Here is a 19,306-nt window from a genome sequence, read left to right as displayed (position 1 = left end):
AATTGTATTTCAATTCACAATTATGAGGAGATTAATATTGAAAAGCTACATTTTCGACCGTAAGAGCTACGATACACCCTCATTTCTTGGGGTAGCCGCAGAACTTAAAAATGAAACGTGGACCTTACATGTGTACGTAAGCACGCAGTGGCTAGACTGACTAGGGCATATTCAATGCTTAGCGATTTCCCAAAAATATTCGATGGATGTCGTCTCTCGATATCATCGATCCGGTGGCCATACGACTACGTGAAGCCTCTCCATGCATTGCATAAATTTACCTCGCACGTGTATCGAGAAATGGCATTCGGCTCGATTTCCGGCTGCATCGGAAGCAATGTAGCGCACGTTGTGAATGCCGGGGTACATCAGTTGTCCGGGTTCCTGGACGGAATATACGCGAGTTAACTTTCGATAGACTGAGAACCGAATCCCCTTTGAGATTGAAATGCGACCGTCCGTCGCGATAGCACGAGGGCTTCAACCGAATTATTAGCTTGTTGCATAATACATATCGTTTTTGAACTGGAAACTCAGAATGGTCATAATATAGGTCCAAAGCAGAAGATTTTCAAGAAACATGAAAACTAACTACTTGAATCACCTCGTTTTTACAAACCAGAAACAGTTGAAGTTCGGTTAATAATTAATTGTCACAGAATTATCCCGATTGCCTTATTGAATTTTTGAAACGGAACGAGCCTTCGTATTATCTACTAATGGAACCATTGACACAAGAAAAATAATTTTTTTTATTCTTTACTTTAAAATTATGCGATTGTTTTAATAGAATTGGCGAGGTTCTTGCACTGAAAATGATATGAAAATTAATTACATATCTATAAATTCGAATTTAACGAGCTGAATAAGGTAATTTCGGGTAATAAGGCCCACCTAAGGTTCTATAATTTAAAAAAAAAACTTATAAACATTAATCTATACACTGTAATATTTGTAATATTATATGAACAAAACAAATACGGAAATTAATAGGATTTTAAAAACCTTGTAAACGGGCCTTATTTCCTGTAGTGCAGGTAATAAGGCCCACCTATTTAATATGTACAATTCGGGCAAACAACATCTTCGACCTCAGGTGTGAGCCCAACGCATTCCTCTTATACCCAGGTGAGACACATGACACACTGTCACATATCTATCTTGAATGCAGTTCTGCATAATTTGCAAAACCAATTTCCGCAGAGTTGCCGTCCACTTTTTTTCTGGAGGTGGATGACATGGGCTTTTGTTCACACAATCTTGTCTTTTTTCTTCTGGTTGAAGTGACACGTGCTTGGGAGCTCTTCTCAATATCGTTCCTGCTGTGGAAGGGGTCTCTAGTTACTTCCTGAGCCTTAAAGCCCACTTAAGGGGTTATACCTAGTCAGGCGGCCGAAAAGAGGCGAATATTTGTGAATTTTTTTTGAAGAAGCGGAAGCGTATTACGAAAAAATTACCAAATGTTCTTTAAATGTTGCTCTTTTAAGCGCAAAAAGTTTTGTAAGAATATATGCTTCCGCTTTTTAAATAAAAAATCACAAACATTCGCCTCTTTTCGGCCGCCTGACTAGGTATAACTCCTTAATATTTTGGTGGGCCTTATTATCTGTTTTGTTTCTTCCTCATTGCCGTGGATATATGTTAAGCGCGCGCTTTACAAAATCATCAATTTTCTGTGAATATGTTGCCAACATATATACTTATACATACCTATAGTTGTACAGTAATTGGATAATGCGTACTCCTAATACAATGCCAAGAAAGCAACGTAATTCTTATAACTACAGCAACGCTAGTCGCGGAGGAAACATTTCTTGAATTTACAGCCGACAAATGTTATATTAATCGCGTGGGGTTTCTTCCAGTGACATTTTGTATGTAGTAAAAGCAATAGATGGCATTAACAAGATTGTGGATTGACCTGCCAAGGATAAATTACAGATGGGCCTTATTACCTGCTGGGCCTTATTACCTGCTGGGCCTTATTACCTGAGCTTACCTTATTACTAACCAAAGACCAAAACGGATGTAACATACATATGTTACAACTATGTACTTTCTTTGCTAATTAACATTTGCTTTACTTTTAGTAACAGAAAAAAAGGCCAGAGTATTTTGCATATGAAGCAATTTTTAGGTGTTCACATTTGCTTTGTTTATTGACTACTTCCTTGAAAATATTTGTCCATTTGTTACTCAAATATGGAACATTATTCATTCGATGGTATCGCAAAACAGCCAGTCTAAAAATAATAATAGTGAGTGTGAACATACGACTACATCTTACAAGGGAAGATCCCGAACCCGAAAATTCAAAAAAATCTGAAACTTTGTGAATATGTAGAGAATTTTCTCCTGATTACAATGCAATTTTTGTTTGCTGCTCAAATTCACTCTAAGGGGGTGTAATTGACCTCTGAAAATCTGGTTATTTCCCGATTTTATGCTATAACTCGGGAACTGTAAAATAATTTGTTTACCAAATGTTAGATCTAACTAAAAGAAGTAACTTTTGTCTTGAAACTTTTTTTCTATCTTTTACAGTTGCCGAGTTATAACAGAAAATCGGAAAATAGCCGATTCTTCAGGGGTTAATTTCACCCCCTTCGAGTGAATTTGGACAGCAAATAAAAATTGCGTTGTAATCAGGAGGAAATCCCTCACATATTCACAAAATTTAAGAATTTTTTGAATTTGCGGGTTCGGGATCTTCCCTTGTTAGCTACATCCTAGATTCGTAGATCACCTTCCTCCCCGCTTAAGGGGGAGTTGCGCCTTGTTGGGCTGAAAAATTCAAGAGTTTTTTCGTCAATTATATATATATTTTTTAAACTCTTTTCTAAATTTTGTTAACGGAAGTTTGTAGCGCTTATTGCACCATTAAGCTTTTGTTTGAAACATTTTTTTCTGTCTGTTGTACTTTGAGAGTTATACGCGACAAAGTGGAAGTGCCAATTTGACTTTGAGGTTAGTTTTTACCCCCCCCCCCCTTAAAGGGCGATAGGGCCCAAATGAAAGACACCGTTGTTCTTGTTTAGAATCACTCGAAAAAACCCACAAAGTTGCGTTCGAATCGGTGTATCCGGGTTCGCGGTGTTCCCTTCTTAGAAGTATTTTTACTAACCCATGTTATAAACGCTGATAAATAGCTGACGAATAAAAATAAAACTCTACATTTACATAACGTATTCCAATTAAATCCCGTAACACTCTCTTATAATTATTTCTCCTTCATCGTCTGCCCTTCACCTCAACTATATTTTTTAATGCACTTCGATACCTCATACCTCCACCGTTACGCCCTCACCCCGAGGCCACTTTAATTGACGCGACTTAGCAATTTGCTTCAACGCACCAAATCAGTCATTTATCAGCTGCACAGGAGGAACCAATTACGGCTCGCCAATTATCGACTGTCCGACGAATTCACGATTACGTTACCACGCTGCTGCGACGAGCGTGGTGTCACCGACGACTCGAACTTGCAAGCAACCAGAAATAATCATTAACCGTTCCTCAAATTTCTCGTTGAAAGCTTCTGAAATTAGAAGCATAAGAAAAGACCGGGTGAACAAGTAGCTCCTCCCAATGTCTCCTCCCACATCAAGTCAGAGGTCTCTGTGCTTGAGACACCGGGAGATAATTAATGGGGGGGTATCTTGGCTGGAGATAACAGCCGGATTGGTAAGTTCGATCGTTAGAGCGAAAGTTTTAATAAACCGCTTGCGAAAAAACGGGTGGAGGAAGAAGGAGATCGGCCGTTTTGGAGGGTTGGCGTCGAGGGTCAGATAGGGCGGTTGAATGTGGGGAATAAAAGTCGGCGGTCGCGAAGCGTCATTTTCTCAGAGATCAAACGGTTGAAATTTTGAGGAGAGGAAACGGAGACATGGCTTAGCCTAGGGTTACACTCGAACTGGCTGGCTACCCTCTCCCTCTCTTTCTGTCTCTCTCTCTCACCCTCGTTTTGTAGACTCGTTCCACGCCGACGTTGTCAGTGAACGTTGGCTCCTGCCAGAATATTAAGCGATTTCGTTCGCCAGGGTTTAGCCGCACTTCAAAGGACGTCGGGCATGTCGAAACTTTCGGATTCTCGGTGTCTGGAAATGGTAATATAATCAGCCGTGAGTAGGTATGGTAAACAAATTGACCCGTTTTGAAGGGTCGGTCAGCCAACTAGCGTCGAATTGAGACGAGCTTGCAGTCTGTCATACAACAGCGTACCCTCGATATCGCGGGGAAAATTCATTTGACGTATACCAGTTTACATGCTGCTTCAAAGTACATTCAGAGAGCCTTTGCGTTGCTACATCATAATTGGACCCATGGCGGCCATTAGTGTTTCCACCGATTTTTGGTGATAGAAGTAAGTAGCGATCGCCAATTATCGCGGCAATGCGTTGCAGTGAAACCATCAAAATCGAAACACGATATCTTTTAAACTATTACGATTATTACGTTAACATACCTACGTGTCGATTACACGTTGTTAATAGGATGAGTAATTGCAAATTCGAACCGGTGATTTAACGTAAGCGTTTTTCGTTATCTGCTTAGCAACGTACATACGAGGTGCTTTTGACAAAGATGGTCTGAACTCGGCGGGAGGCGCTACTTGGTGAAATTTACCACAGAGGCGCTAGTTGCGAAAGTATGAAGACAGTTTGAGTTTTTGTTACAATTTTTTAAAGAACTTTAATAAAGATTTTAAGATATTTCATAAATTTTGGTTGATTCTTAAAACACAGTACTTTAACATAAAAATTACGAAGTTAAAAAAAAATATTCCGAAACCGTGGTTTTTACGTTTCAATTTTGGGTATTTTGGAGGACTACATGCATATTCAATGAAATTAATGTCACAGGGAATTTTCAATATCTCCTATGCAAAATTTTGTTCTCCGGGAAACTGATTGGCGCAACCCTTGTAACACGTTAGTAGTACTTTTTTTAAAACATAAACACTGACGAGGCAACCTTTTGAAGAGATTCTGCAGATTTGCAGAATAGTGAAGAATATTTTATGCACTTTTTGGTATCGGCAATCGTCCATGTTGAAGGGGTGAAAACAGCCCCTAAAGTTAGGGGTCGGAAACATATTTTTTGGAATGTCTCGGGAACTATTAGGGGTAGGATATTTTTTTTAACGCGTGAGTGTTTTAAAGATGAATCCAGCCCCTTGCTCAGTTTTTAGAAAATTTCGGAAAATATGTTTTCGACCCCCAACTTTAGGAGCTCCTTTCGCTCCCTCAACATGGGCGATAGCCGATAAAAAAAATACGTGTAAAATATTTTTCCTATTCTGCAAATCTACAGAGTCTCGTCAAAATTGGCGTGCGAGTGTTCGATATTATTATTATTATTATTATTAAAATTTACGGGTATAATTCCCTTTAGATTACAAAGATAAGAACTATAAGGAAGGATTACATAAAGATTAAAACTAAAACTTAAACTTAAGTAACAACTAAAACTAAAGATAAAAATATAATAAAAATAAAATAAGTAAACTAGCCATGCATGACTAGGCGGAAAGAAGCAACACTTCATTAAAGGCCATAAACGACAGGTTTTTTGCGCAGCAGACCGCGCAGGTGATTTGTTCCCTTGTGAGTCATATACAGGACATTCATGAAGCTTACCGCAATTTATAATAAGACAGTTCGAGAGCCATCTGAACTTGTAACATCCATTGGCCGTTTCTTATAGGTTTTCGTGCCATGAAAACGAATCCGCAAACCGTTTGTCGCCATCACCCTCAGATTTTGAGATATTCAATTTTGAAAAAAATTGCAAATTTTCAAATTTGAACATCTTTTGTGTCGAAACTTGCGTCAAATTATTCTATAAACCCTCCCGAATACAGCGATATAAGTTATTGGTGCATTATGAACATTTAAATATGTTTAAACAACGATCAAGGGGAAAAAAACACCCGAAATGCACTCACTTTTGCAGATATCTTTAAATTTATTTCCAAAACTAAGGGTCTAGGAGAAAATCTGACCATTCCACGCGATGCAGCGGACATTTTTCCTTCGGAAAGCATCAACAGAAGTGGTAAGACACATTTTGTTTTCAATACAGAAGCGAAATAGTCTGGCAAAATGTGCGGTACCGACAGTGGTAGTCACGCGCGTTAAGCGATTGTGTTACGCTGAGCGGCAGTGGATCGCGCGCCGCCGTTGACTACCACTGTCGCCGCCGCACGTTTTGCCAAACTATTTCGCTTCTGTATTGAAAACAAAACATGACTTACCACTTCTGTTAATGATTTCCGAAGGAAAAATGTCCGTTGCATCGCGTGGAATGGTCAGATTTTCTCCTAGACCCTTAATTTTGGAAATAAATTGAAAGATATCTTCAAAATGAGTGTATTAATAGTAACTTATATCGTTGTATTCGGGAGGGTTCATAGAATAATTTGACGCAACGAGCAACCGAATAAGTATTACCGTTTCGACACAAAATATTTTCAAAGTTGAAAATTTGCAGTTTTTTCTAAAAATCGAATTTCTCAAAAACTGAGGGTGATGGCGACAAACGGTTTGCGGATTCATTGTCAGGGCACGAAAACTTATACGAAACGGCTATTGAATGTTATAAGTCCGAAAAAAGTCAAATTTTGTCAAACTGTGTAATTTACCAATCATAGACATTAGTGCCTTGGACAGTTTCTTTAACAATATTTATCTCATTAGTTATGCGTTTTTGATACTATGTTGATAGTTTATTTAATATAACGTTGAACGAGTATGTTCGTTAGCTATAGTAGTTAATTTTCAATTCCCATTATGTCCACTTTGTAACAAACTCTTTTCACTTGTACATATACACGTGGCTTCAAAATTAAGAATCACAACATTTTCGCTGAAAAATTATTGACCTTTAAACTGTCATAACTTCGCGCAGAAAAATCTTACAATAATCCGTCTGGGGTCATCTTGAAGAGCGCAGCCTCTACTTTCATCCTCATAAGTTGATTTTTCTCCAAGACGCTTTTACACTAGGAATACATCACTCCTAGTGGTGTACCTTGGGTTATTCTAATGCCTGCGGCACACATCCAGTTTTAAGGGAGCGTTGTAAAGGGCAGGCTTCAATCTGAAATTCGTGGTGTCTTGAGTGGTGAGAAAACATTTTTAAATTCCGTAGGGTCGTTCGACTTTAAAAAAAATTTCGAGAAAAAAAAACATCTTGACTTTCCAACCTCACTTCCTAGTGTAAATGCATCCTAGAGGAAAATCAACAGGTGACATCGGAGATGAAGGTAAGAGGCTTCGCCGTTCAAAATGACCTCGGGGGATTATTACACGACTTTTCTTTACAAAGTTATAACAGTTTAAAGAGCGACAATTTTTCGGTGACCGTTATACTTTAATTTTGACGCCGAGTGTATATTATAAGTGCCATTGCAAAAATCACTTTACCTATGTTCTTTTGGAGACTAACGGGAGAAAATTATTCCACATCATTTAACATATGCAAAATTTATGCATGATATTAAAGATCTAAATATTAAATATCTCGGTGGCGTAGAAAGATGTGAAAAAATTGTTCAGGACAGAAATAAACTGCTCAAAGAGATGACAGGAAAAATAATTTCCTGAATTCCACTTTTCGCGATTTCAAGTCATAAAAGTTTTATTTAAAATGATATCATGTACTTTTTTTAATACCCTTATGAGCTCTATTTTTTTAGAATATCATGGATACGCTTTTATGTGACCTTCTTTCCTCTCCTGCCTGTTAGGTTTAAGAAAAAGTTTAATGTAAACCGTATAATATTGTCCTCCTTCTTCTGCAAGTTTAACGAACCGGTTGAGATTTAAAGTAACGAGATTTTAGTGTATCTAGTTAATTATGGACGTCCAGTGTTACTCGTTAAAAAGTTTCAATTAAATTTCATTCGGCTTTTAAATTAGATTCAGAATGATGATAGTAGTTTTGAGCTTGCTAAACATTATTACGGTAGATACTCCATTTTTTTCTTACATTTTCTTTTCACAGTTATAATTTCAATTCTACTATAATCTGTTCTGTGCTAAATGCTACCTAGTGTTAAAAACAGATATATGTAAGTAATAACTTACGAAGTCACAAAATTGTGACTTCATTACTTTCTTCTTGGCATACTTTAAGATATCACAATTGTAAGAATATATCATTTTTTATTAACAAAACAAGTACGCTTTGTCCATTCTACGTGGAATGAACTAAACATTATAACATCCTTGTTTAATTCGTCAGAGGTCAGAAATTTGTATCGTTGGACACAAGTTTCTCCAATATTTTGAAACAATGAATTTAACCAAAATTATGGAACAGTGTCATATTAAATGCTACATTATGTAAAAGTGCCCGAAAAAACTGGAGTGTATAAACAAACATGCAGAAATGTCGAAAAATCCAAGTTTAAACAAGATGTTGAATGTCAACGTCAAAGGAGTGCCTGAAATTAGGCTTGTGCTGTGGAATGAAATTGGGTTTTCAAGTTTACAAGGCTTTTAGGCAAATGAATTTTGAAAAAGGTTGTATAAAATCCTGAAAGAAGTGTAAGAAAGAAAATTATTACTGTACATATATGTTAGCGTCAACGTGTTTATGAGTGGAATCGAGGGCAGATAGCCTCATGCTGTGCTGCCTTCGAGACTTTTATGATTGGGACTTAAGGGGTTATACCTAGTCAGGCGGCCGAAAAGAGGCGAATATTTGTGATTTTTTTGAAGAAGCGGAAGCGTATAATTTTACAAAACTTTTTGCGTTTAAAAGAGCAACATTTAAAGAACATTTGGTAATTTTTTCGTAGAAAAATATTTAAGTTTATAATAAAGTAACAAGCGACATCCAAGAAGCATTTTTAAAAATTTGCTTTCGCGGTGAGCACTGCCATTCGGAACCAGATTATTTAAAATCAAAAAACAAAATAGATTTTAAGTTAAATATTAAGTTAAAACAAAAGGGCGGCTATTTAAAGTTGAAATCCTGATCTTTTCGCGTAATTTTTGCAGGAAAAAATCAGGATTTCAACTTTAAATAGCCGCCCTTTTGTTTTAACTTAATATTTCGGAAAATTCTCTCCGTCAACCTGAGGATACATTAATATACTAACGAAATCTTTTTTGTTTTTTGATTTTAGATAATCTGGTTACGAATGGCAATGCTCACCGCAAAAACAAATTTTTAAAAATGCTTCTTGGATGTCGCATGTTATTTTATTATAAACGTAAATATTTTTCTACGAAAAAATTACCAAATGTTCTTTAAATGTTGTTCTTTTAAACGCAAAAAGTTTTGTAAAATTATACGCTTCCGCTTCTTCAAAAAAAAATCACAAATATTCGCCTCTTTTCGACCGCCTGACTAGGCATAACCCCTTAAGCTGTGTGTGGTCTTGAAGAGGATTGCACGAGGCTAAACAGTCCTGGCCTCAGGGGATAGCTGGTGACCACATTGGATCTCCCAGCTACCGGGTGTTGTAGGATTGATGGTCTGAATCAGACCTGCTCAACTCGGCTGTGGAGAGCGCTCTCAATTGCTCACGAGCAAAGTCAAGAGCAACGCCGTGAGCAGTTCCCCTGCCCTATGGTCACTAGGGTAAAGGTACCAGTAGTTGACCATGTATCAGTAGTTGACAACTTTTCAGAAAAACGTGAAAAATAAGGTTTTTAGAAGTGGCAAACCGTGGGTAGTAGGAGCCGCAGTGCGCTGTTGAAAAAAGATAGTTGCACTTCTAAAAACCTTAGTTTTCACGTTTTTCTGAAAAGGTGTCAACTACTGGTACCATTACCCTAGTTGCATCCAATTGTATCGGCCTGATCTGAATGAAGGGAGAGAGTTTAGAGATGGCAAGCGGCCCGCCGCCCCGTATTGCTGAAGGATAGGGACTTTATTCCTGAAGGATCTCGCCACGGAGTGCGGAGGGCGAGGATGCCTTCTGGCAAGAGGACTGTGATGAACCACACAGGGCTAAGCTCAGAACCCTGGAATAGAGTGGACTTTCTAAAGTATTGTTGATAAATACTTTCATAACAATCTTATGTTTTGTGATTCACCGAATAAATAAGGTAAAAGTATTGATCAATTATGTAAATATCGCAATAAAATAAAAAAGTTTCAATTTATGAATTATAACATTTTTAGGCAAGAAACATGATATTTTGCACGTTTCCCAAATTACTTTCTGAACAGGATGTCCAGTAACAGTTAACTATTTTTATTACCGGCTTTTGAGACCATCTTAAGGTAGAAAGTTGAGATTGTTATATTCCAGACAAAAATTTTCTAACTGTAGAAATTTCATGGAACTGGATTGTCTCAATGATGTGTTGCACTGTGTAAGCCTCCCTAATCAAGCAAAATCCTAATTTTCGACACAAATTAATTTCACTACCAATTCTTAATGTAAGACAATTAAAACAATGTCAGATAGAATATATTTTATAAAAAAAGTATATACAAGATTGAATGTAATTAAAATTAATACAAAGTAATCGAATGTAACGCAAGACAACCCGACCCAAGCGCAACACAAAACAATTCATTTACTCTCCCTGCCGGTTATCCCAACCAGGGTTGTCAGGAATGTTCCTGACGCACAAGATTGTCAGTGGAGGGGATCCAACCTTGGCGTCGATTGGTTGGGAGCCAACACCCAGCTTGGCGTCGATTGGTTCGACGTCCCGGCGTCATCACGCGCATGCGTGGCGTGTTCCCCCTCCACTGACAATTTGTGCATCAGGAACATTCCTGACAACCCTGGTGCCAACTATGGCCGTCCTCCGTAATGCTCGCATTTCCGACAAGGACGCTATACCTCCCCCCCCCCGCAAGCTCTTCTTACTCGCCTTCATGCCCAAATATGGGCATTTCTTCGCCACGCGCTTTCTCACTTCGACAAACCCTAGCGCGCGTCGCTGGGCCCTGTGACGCGTCGGGTTTTTCCCCGACGGGCCTGCTTCCTCAGAGGTTCCAAACATAACTCAGGCGCACACACATCATTAAAACTATTCCGATACTACAACAATGATTAAAAACAATTATTGTCCTTAGTGTTACGTCAGTACGAACACAAAAGATTCTCCAAATAAACACGAGCTCGATTTGCAATGGTTTACATAGGTACCATTACGAAAGCCAGAATCAATATTATATTGCATTTGCAGTTCGTGCAGTATTTCCATTCAATTATACATGTATATACATTGCTGTCTGTATGCTTATTATATTCGAGGAACTAATAGTGTAGCATTAGGTACCTGTAATGTTACGTGAAATCCGAAGTGTATACTGCCAGGTTGAATAGGAAGCCGTTAAATCGAGGGTAAGCGTTTCCTTTAGTCCCCCAAGCTTTCGGCACGTATTATACGTTATCCTACGCGTTTTGACGTGCTGAATATGAATATCGTATCCGTTTTTGGCGGAAACTCACAATGGAAAATACGTGGGAATACAAAAACTCTCTTCTGACATTTTGGGGGGAAAAAGGTATCCTGAAAGAGTGGGGATCAATGAGGGAGTCATTAATCCTGACAAAACGGAGTGCAAAGAGACATTTAGGAGCTATCTTTGCCAGCGGGAGGACTATATAGCTAACGATGTGACTGTGTCCGTCAAGGCATCAAGCATCTCCACCAGGCTTGCCAGGAGTATGTATGTACTGTCCCCCGCTGCAACCTCCGCGCCACGTGGTCTGTACTCCTGGCCAAAGAGGATAAGATAGAGTAGCAGCAGAAATATGCGATGCAAGCGACACCTGTCTGTTCAGGCTCAATATTATTCAGTTTGCGCGTAGTAGAGTGGGAGGTGAAGAAGCTAAGCCAAACATGACACCTGTTTGTAGCCATTGGTAGCCATTTGTAGCTGTTTGTAGTGGGCTTGGGATATTCGTTGATTTAAAGGTGAAGAAAGTGTAAAAAATGATTCGTTGTCACGTTAAAGGATGCCATAGATCACAAGCCAAAGACAAAAATCAACAGTTTTTCTCAGAACCTGCAAATTTAATGATGTACGTATAATGATTTCAAGCAATAACCTAACTTTCAATGTTATTAAATAATGAAGTTTATGGAATTAGTATCAATAAAGAAATCTCTTTTCACTTTCAATTACTTCCTTATACTTCTGCTTTATGTATAATTTTAAAAATTAGTCTAACTTTATTTATTATGTATTATTTATATATGTATATGCAATGTGATGTATGTAATATGTCTGTAATATTCATAATGTAATTCACCATTAATAAATTTTAACATAATATCAAGTTTACAGTCCTTTTCATTATTTCTCCTTTAATTAATATTTTAATTCATTCATTTCTAACTTTAACATTTTTAAATATTGCCTCTTTTATCGTAATTTAGAGGGCCTGAAACACCAGAGGGCGCTGAATCTCGTATATTACTTTTTAACACGGGCTCTAATGGGATGCTTCCACTCTATCTTATCCTCTGTGCTCCTGGCAACCGTGATCCCCACCACTTTACGGGGAACCGTACGCGCATCTCTTGCGCGCACCGCGGTGAACGCCACGTAAGAAATCTGCCTCGCTTCACTATTTCGCTTATTACTAAGTCCCATTTAGCAATATCGAGATGATATATAGCCTAAAACCTTCCCAAATGTTGTCTCTACAAATCTGTGAAACCTGCAGGAGAATTGGTTGAGTAGTTTCCGAGTTTACCGCGTACAGACACAATAATACTTTCCGTTTTATATATATATGTATAGAGAGAAGAGAAGAGATTCGTTGTGAAGCACTTGCGTTCGAAGCTCTACTGCGAAGTATGTGTTGATGCATTAACAGGCTCGAACACTAGTGAAGTATATAGTTTAATTGCGTTTAAAAATATGGGTGGATTGTGTTATCCTTCTGATGATGTTTATGATGTTTACATGACTTGTTCAAAGGCTGAAAAGTAGTGGTACTACACCTGTAATCATCTCGGACGAAATCCTCGTGTAATTACGATGGAACTTCACGTACAGGTAAGTTCGTTTGATCGTTCAATTTTACCATTTATTTCAACGCGGCTCGATCGCAATAATTCAAGCGATCGAAAATCCACTTTTCAGGAATTCAACATGTAACCTACAAGGTTTGTTTCCACTTATTTATACATTCTACATAAAAACGATTAAAACCACTAACAATTATTGCATCGCATTAGTTAATTCTACTACAGTATTTCATTTTAGTTGGAACGCAAATTACACAGTCAAACCTACTGTCTGAAGTGGTCAAATTAAAAGGGCAATGGAAGAAACGTTGAAAATTACTTGGACTGCAAAGTGTTAACAGTTTCTTATGCTTGGTGATTTTGGATTAAGTATAGTTCTTGCAGAGATATAGTATTATTGTAATAGTAGCAAGAGGCGATGTCAGTAGCACCCTTGACTATTTTGCCGAAAAGACAAGAACTCAGAGACATGCATATTTAGTGGCTTGTACCCACAAACATATCGCTTTACATAACACTGTTGCGTCATTGTTGAGAGAGTCCCAAGATGAGTCACTATACACACCTCCAAATCCGAACAGTGCTTCTTCATCTCTGCGGAACAGAATCTCCAGACCTATTTAACCTCTTAGCTATGGCTGGACTTTCCGCGAAACTGTATCTCTGTATGGCAGTATTTGACGCGAACTGCCCATAAATAATATAGCACCGTTTAGAAAGATGACATTCGCCATAGCTAAAGCCATAATAGTGGCGTACCGTTCAAGTACTATTGCGAGATGAGAAGAAGCAAGACTACCCACAAGCTGAAATGTCACAGGGGCAGGCGGAATCACCCGCTCGCTCCACCTTATACGCTCCAAGAAGTTCTACTTTTCGGTTCTTAGCGGCTGTCCATATCCGCGGATTGTTGCGATTGGTTTCGTTCGCGTTCTTCGTCACGGGACGAACTGTGTTGGAGGGGATACGTTGACGCGAGCGGGCGATTCCCCTTGCCCCTGTGACATTTCAGCTTGGTGGTAGTCTTGCTTCTTCTCATCTCGCAATAGTAGATGGCATTCGCGAAAGCCACTGCACTGCGTTCCACATTAGAACATACTCGCTTCGCGCAGGGATACACTGTTGATTGGTAGTAAACCGGCAAGGAAAGTGCTACGACCAATCGCGTGTGTCAGATCCGTGGGAGCTGCGCAGATCGGTCGCAAATCGGTAGGGGCGTTGATACTCTTATGTGGAACGCAGTGTACAGTGGCGTACCGTTGAAGTAGTCCCAGTAGTATTTCTAGTTGGCCCACAGTATCCCTAAGTTGGGAATTAGTTGGCCATCCAAATGCCAACCATACATGCTACTAGGGAGATGACATACGCAAAAGTCACTATAGTGGCGTACAATAGCTAGAAGGTTAAATCATGTCACCTGACAATGTTCGGAGTATGAGGATGAATGTATAACTTTGTTAAAACTGCTCCTCAGGCACAAGTATTATCTTTCACTTTGTGTTAATTCTTTTCTATATGAATCTGATACCGAAGGCCTTCAATTGATCTATAATTTTCTTAAGAAATGTAATGTAGGAATTTAACTACTGCCAAGTAAGATACAAATATTAAATATTGTAAATGCTGTTATGTAAACTGGTAGCTTGAAAGGGTCTAGCCGGGTAAGCATAGGGAAAACGGCCCCAGCACCAATTCTAGTATTTATGTGATCCAAATAATGCTCCTTGCCTAAAGAAACACTGAGAGAAATTTCAGATGTTTACCCCCTTTCGTTAGGGTGATATGGGGATAACAACCCTAAACTTTACCATTTTTTTCTCAGCAACTACTGAAGATATTTGAATGTTCCAAAATACACGTAATAGGTAATTTTTGGCTCTACCACATATATATTTTTTCGAAATTGCAGATCAATTGTTAAGGGTGGAAATAAAGGAATTCATTTTGGGGGGTTGTTTGGCGAAACTTCCGAAAACCGGTCAAACCCGATTGGGCTGAAATTTTGCAAATAGCTTCATTTTGCATAAAAATAACGTTTGCGAGAAGGATTTTTGGCGACTCGAATTTTTTTTTTACCATTTCAATGCCGTTCCCTACCTTACCGACAGAGTCGAGAATAGGATACAACAGTTATTCAGTGCATTCTCCTTATTATTCTCCTGTATATACATATTTAATATCGTTCAATAATGTTGAGAATGCATTGAAGCTTGGCCCCGTGTAAACTCACATCGGTTCGCTACCATGCTTTACGCGCCCGCGAGCGGGCGCGCGCCCCCCGCCCCAAACTAGCCCAAAACCAATACTAATACCCAGTATCAAGCTGATATCTCTTTCTAAGTTGATCTCTGTTTTATAGATTTTAGGAGATTAATAAGGAGAATGCACTGAATAACTGTTGAATCCGATTCTCCGCTCTGTCGGTAAGATAGAGAATGACATTGAAATGGTAAAAAAAAAATTTTCGAGTCGCCAAAAATCCTTCTCGCAAACGTTATTTTTATGCAAAATGAAGCTATTTGCAAAATTTCAGCCCAATCGGGTTTGACCGGTTTTCGGAAGTATAGCCGGTTGTTTTTGCAAACAACCCCTTGAGTGACACCTACGAAAAAAATCAGGAGTAAAGCCTCACTACATAAAACCTCTTGGCAGATTGTAATAAATGGGCCGACCACATGATCAATAGGGAGGGTAAAAAATCTTGCATGTTTTGGATTCTTTTTAGGAAAACTTAGGAAAATGTATGTATAAACTACATAAACCACGTATGGTTTAAAGTACCTAATAAATAAGTAAATAAATACATATTTCTCCAAGGCACAATAGAATGCCTTCGAGGAGTTCGTGCTTCTAGCGGCCCGATTTTACCCGTCAGAATGACTGCGTTTGTACGTTTCGTCGATAAACACCCCTCCCCCCGTCGTCTCCCGGCCTGTTTAGCGCCGCCTTTAATCGTCGCAATTAGTCCAGTAAGAAACTACCGTGGCAGTTGAGTCGAGCAATTAAGAATTACCACGCCAGATCTGCCCGTCTTGGGCTTCTAAGAGTCCGTTTCGTGTAATTGCATATCGACTGCTGGCATCCGTCCACCGTTTCACCTGTACCTCATCTGAGCGTGTCTGTCCGCCAGGAAAGAACTTGCTTAAAGGGAGTTTCGTGAACCTTCGGAATGAGTAATTAAGCGGGACGCGGCTAAGTGCACTTTACTAGCGAAGCTGAAGTTTCCAGTATCGGGGTTTCGATTCGAATGCGACCCATGCCCGGTTTCGTTGACTGTCCCCCAGCTTTCGAAAAAAGTTCTCCTTTTATCATGGAGTCGATCGTTAAGCCCGCTCGTCTTTTGCACGTTCCCTCCTCCCTCCGCGCAACCTCCTTCGCAACTTCCTCTTACCCCCAGATCGTTGTATTCTTGTTCCCTTTCTTTCAGCAGGAGATTGAATCGCGGTTTCGTAACTCGTCCGGTTGTTCGTTAATGCCCTCGGATCGATCCAGGTTTCCGCTGAATTGGTAAACGCTTTCACCTGTCTTTGGGCAAACGTTTCTCCGCGATTTCAGGGAGGACTTCCATGGTTAATCTGTATCGTTGCAGTTTTCTAAAGCGACGCGGGTTTGTCGTTCGCCGAAGTTCTTCGGAGGACGTGGAACGATTTTTCGAGTGCCAGCGAGAAGATAGACATGAGGCATTGTGAGAGGAGACAGTAACGGAGCAGATATACAATTAAGGAGACCCACAGTTCTCGATGTGCGTGAAAAAGGGATCCTGCACTCATCCTCTGTGTGCAGTAATAATATCGGTCATTTATAAAACAAATTAAGTGATATTTTACGACTACAGGGTGATTCTCTCGGTTCGCCTGATCAAAGAGATACCGCCTGATCAACCGTGACGAGGTCAACCCCCCGTGGTGCCTCTCCTAATTTATGGATTTCGACCCTCGAAGGGGTTGGAGTACCTATTAGGAAGTGCAAAATGTCCCGTTTCCGCATTTATCATCAGATCTCTGCGAAAACGGTGCCAATCGATTCCTTATGTTTCGCCGATGAAAGTAACACCAAGAACGACGCAATTCGGAGCATAATGAAGGAAATTACATAAAAAATTGATTTGCATAATTTCAAGCTAACTTCGTTGAAAATAGTCCGATTTACATGACATTTGGTATGATTTTCATCGGAAACACACAAGGAATCCATTGGTGTCACATCCATATCGATACGATAAAGAATAAAGAATTTCTTAATACGCTGTAATGAATATTACACATTTCCACCCTGGACTGCGGGGCGCTAACCTCAATTTGCTGTGGTCGGCCGAGGTTTCATACCTGTTTCAGAAATAAAACAATTCTTTATTCTTTATCGTATCGATATGGATGTGACACCAATGGATTCCTTGTGTGTTTCCGATGAAAATCATACCAAATGTCATGTAAATCGGACTATTTTCAACGAAGTTAGCTTGAAATTATGCAAATCAATTTTTCATGTAATTTCCTTCATTATGCTCCGAATTGCGTCGTTCTTGGTGTTACTTTCATCGGTGAAACATAAGGAATCGATTGGCACCGTTTTGGCAGAGATCTGATGATAAATGCGGAAACGGGACATTCCGCACTTCTTAATAGGTACTCTAACTCCTTCGAGGGTGGAAATCCATAAATTAGGAGAGGCACCACGGGGGGTTGACCTCGTCACAGTTGATCAGGCGGCATCTCTTTCATCAAGCGCACCGAGAGAATCACCCTGTATAACACACATGCCTGCAATATTGAGGGTCGTAAAAACTTTTTTAAACGTATGCTGGTTTTATAGGAATTTGGACTTATAAATGCAAAAATAACCTTAGATTTACTCCACCTGGTATTCAGAGCTTTTTCACAACTTGCTTTGACGTTTTTATGTTGTAATGTGTGATGGAATGAAATTAGTAGTGGAAAAGTACCTAACTCGCAACTCGAGTGGCTTGCTCGGCAACCCAGTAGGTACTTATACTGTATAGTCTTCTAAAAATTCCTAGTAAGTTCTAATATTTACCTGCACCAACTGTTGTAGTAACTCTGAAACCGCCCGTAGTCGATATTGTATGAAATTCTTATCGTGTTCATCGAATTCAGAACCCAAAAATATATTAAAAACAGCTAAAACATTGAAAAATGCTTTTTCATCGCAGGTCTGTGTAATCGCTGTACTATAATTTGTCGTCAACGTTAATACTGCACAAAATGTGGAGTCCATGATACACGTTCATCAACCTGAACGGTGGATTTGAAAGAAAATTCTTTAAGTAAACATCATTTGTGCACCGATCGTGAGAACTCCGGTTATTATTAAGGGGTCAGTCCACTGTGACGGTTTGAAAAATTAAGCTCTTTTTAATGATTTTTTCTCCGTAGATGCAACATATAATGCAATAAATTTTGTTAGTATTCATGAAGCTACTCTTAACAAATTTAAAAGAATTTTTTTAATTTGTTTTAAAACTTTAAACGCGATTATCTCATAGCAACATTTTTTCGACTGGTGCAGGTGATGGCAAAATAACTATTTGACCAATCAGTCTGCAATATTTACACGTTATTCAGCACATCAGTGGCTATGGCCGCGACCACGGAAACCTTTTTTTATTAACCATTTCATACTTTTTACAAGCCAAAGTGATTGAAAAATTCACCGTATTTCGACACTTAAATTTCAAACCTCCGTCGTTTTGTTACGGTAGTCTCTAACCAACTATGTCAGTCAAATTAGAGTTGGGTAATAAATGATAAATATAAAGTAGTATGATACTATAGAAATAATAATAATAATTTTTTACATAATTTATATATATTTTAAAAAGTTCAATGTTAATATAAATAATTTTAATACGAAAATAGAATATTAAATTGGTTAGCGTAGTGAATTGGAGCAGCAGATCTGACAACGTCGCATTCACTGGAAGCGTTTTTTATAACCAAAATGTCAGAAAGGTTTCGTTACAAAGGTAAATTTATTAAAAAATATAACATTGGAAAAGAAAATTCGACAAACCTGAGAAAATTGTTTAACAACATTAAATAAATTTAAGTCACAATTATGTTATTTAATATTTTATCTACAAATTTCAAATAACTAATATGACTTGCAATATAATTAGCTTTCATATGAATTTGACTCGTCGTTCGCTATTTAAATGTCTAAACATATCGATAGTGCGACGTTGCCACGTTGACTGCTGTACGTAGTTACTGAAAAATTTGCACGTCAACCTATTTCTTATGGGCATTTACGAAGAAACTATGTGATCAGTTTTGCAGAAATTAATAAATTCATTTCCTGACATTTCGATACACATTGTTGCCAATTTT

The 19,306-nt window shown here is 38.7% G+C and overlaps 1 protein-coding gene across 1 annotated transcript in view; it reads right to left on the bottom strand.

Annotated features, from left to right (window-relative positions):
- Positions 1–19,306, bottom strand: part of LOC143366966 (uncharacterized) — a 520,650-nt gene that overhangs the window by 149,760 nt on the left and 351,584 nt on the right. Inside the window, exons 17-18 of the mRNA XM_076808473.1 lie at positions 3,958–4,097; positions 282–384 (exon numbers count right to left, since the gene is read on the bottom strand). Of these exons, the coding sequence (XP_076664588.1) occupies positions 282–384; positions 3,958–4,097 (243 nt within the window). The remainder of the gene's footprint in view (positions 1–281; positions 385–3,957; positions 4,098–19,306) is intronic.

This window comes from Andrena cerasifolii, chromosome 3 (genome assembly GCF_050908995.1).
Source record: "Andrena cerasifolii isolate SP2316 chromosome 3, iyAndCera1_principal, whole genome shotgun sequence".
In the NCBI taxonomy this organism is placed as follows: Eukaryota; Metazoa; Arthropoda; class Insecta; order Hymenoptera; family Andrenidae; genus Andrena; species Andrena cerasifolii.
This window is presented reverse-complemented; position numbering and strand designations above follow the sequence as displayed.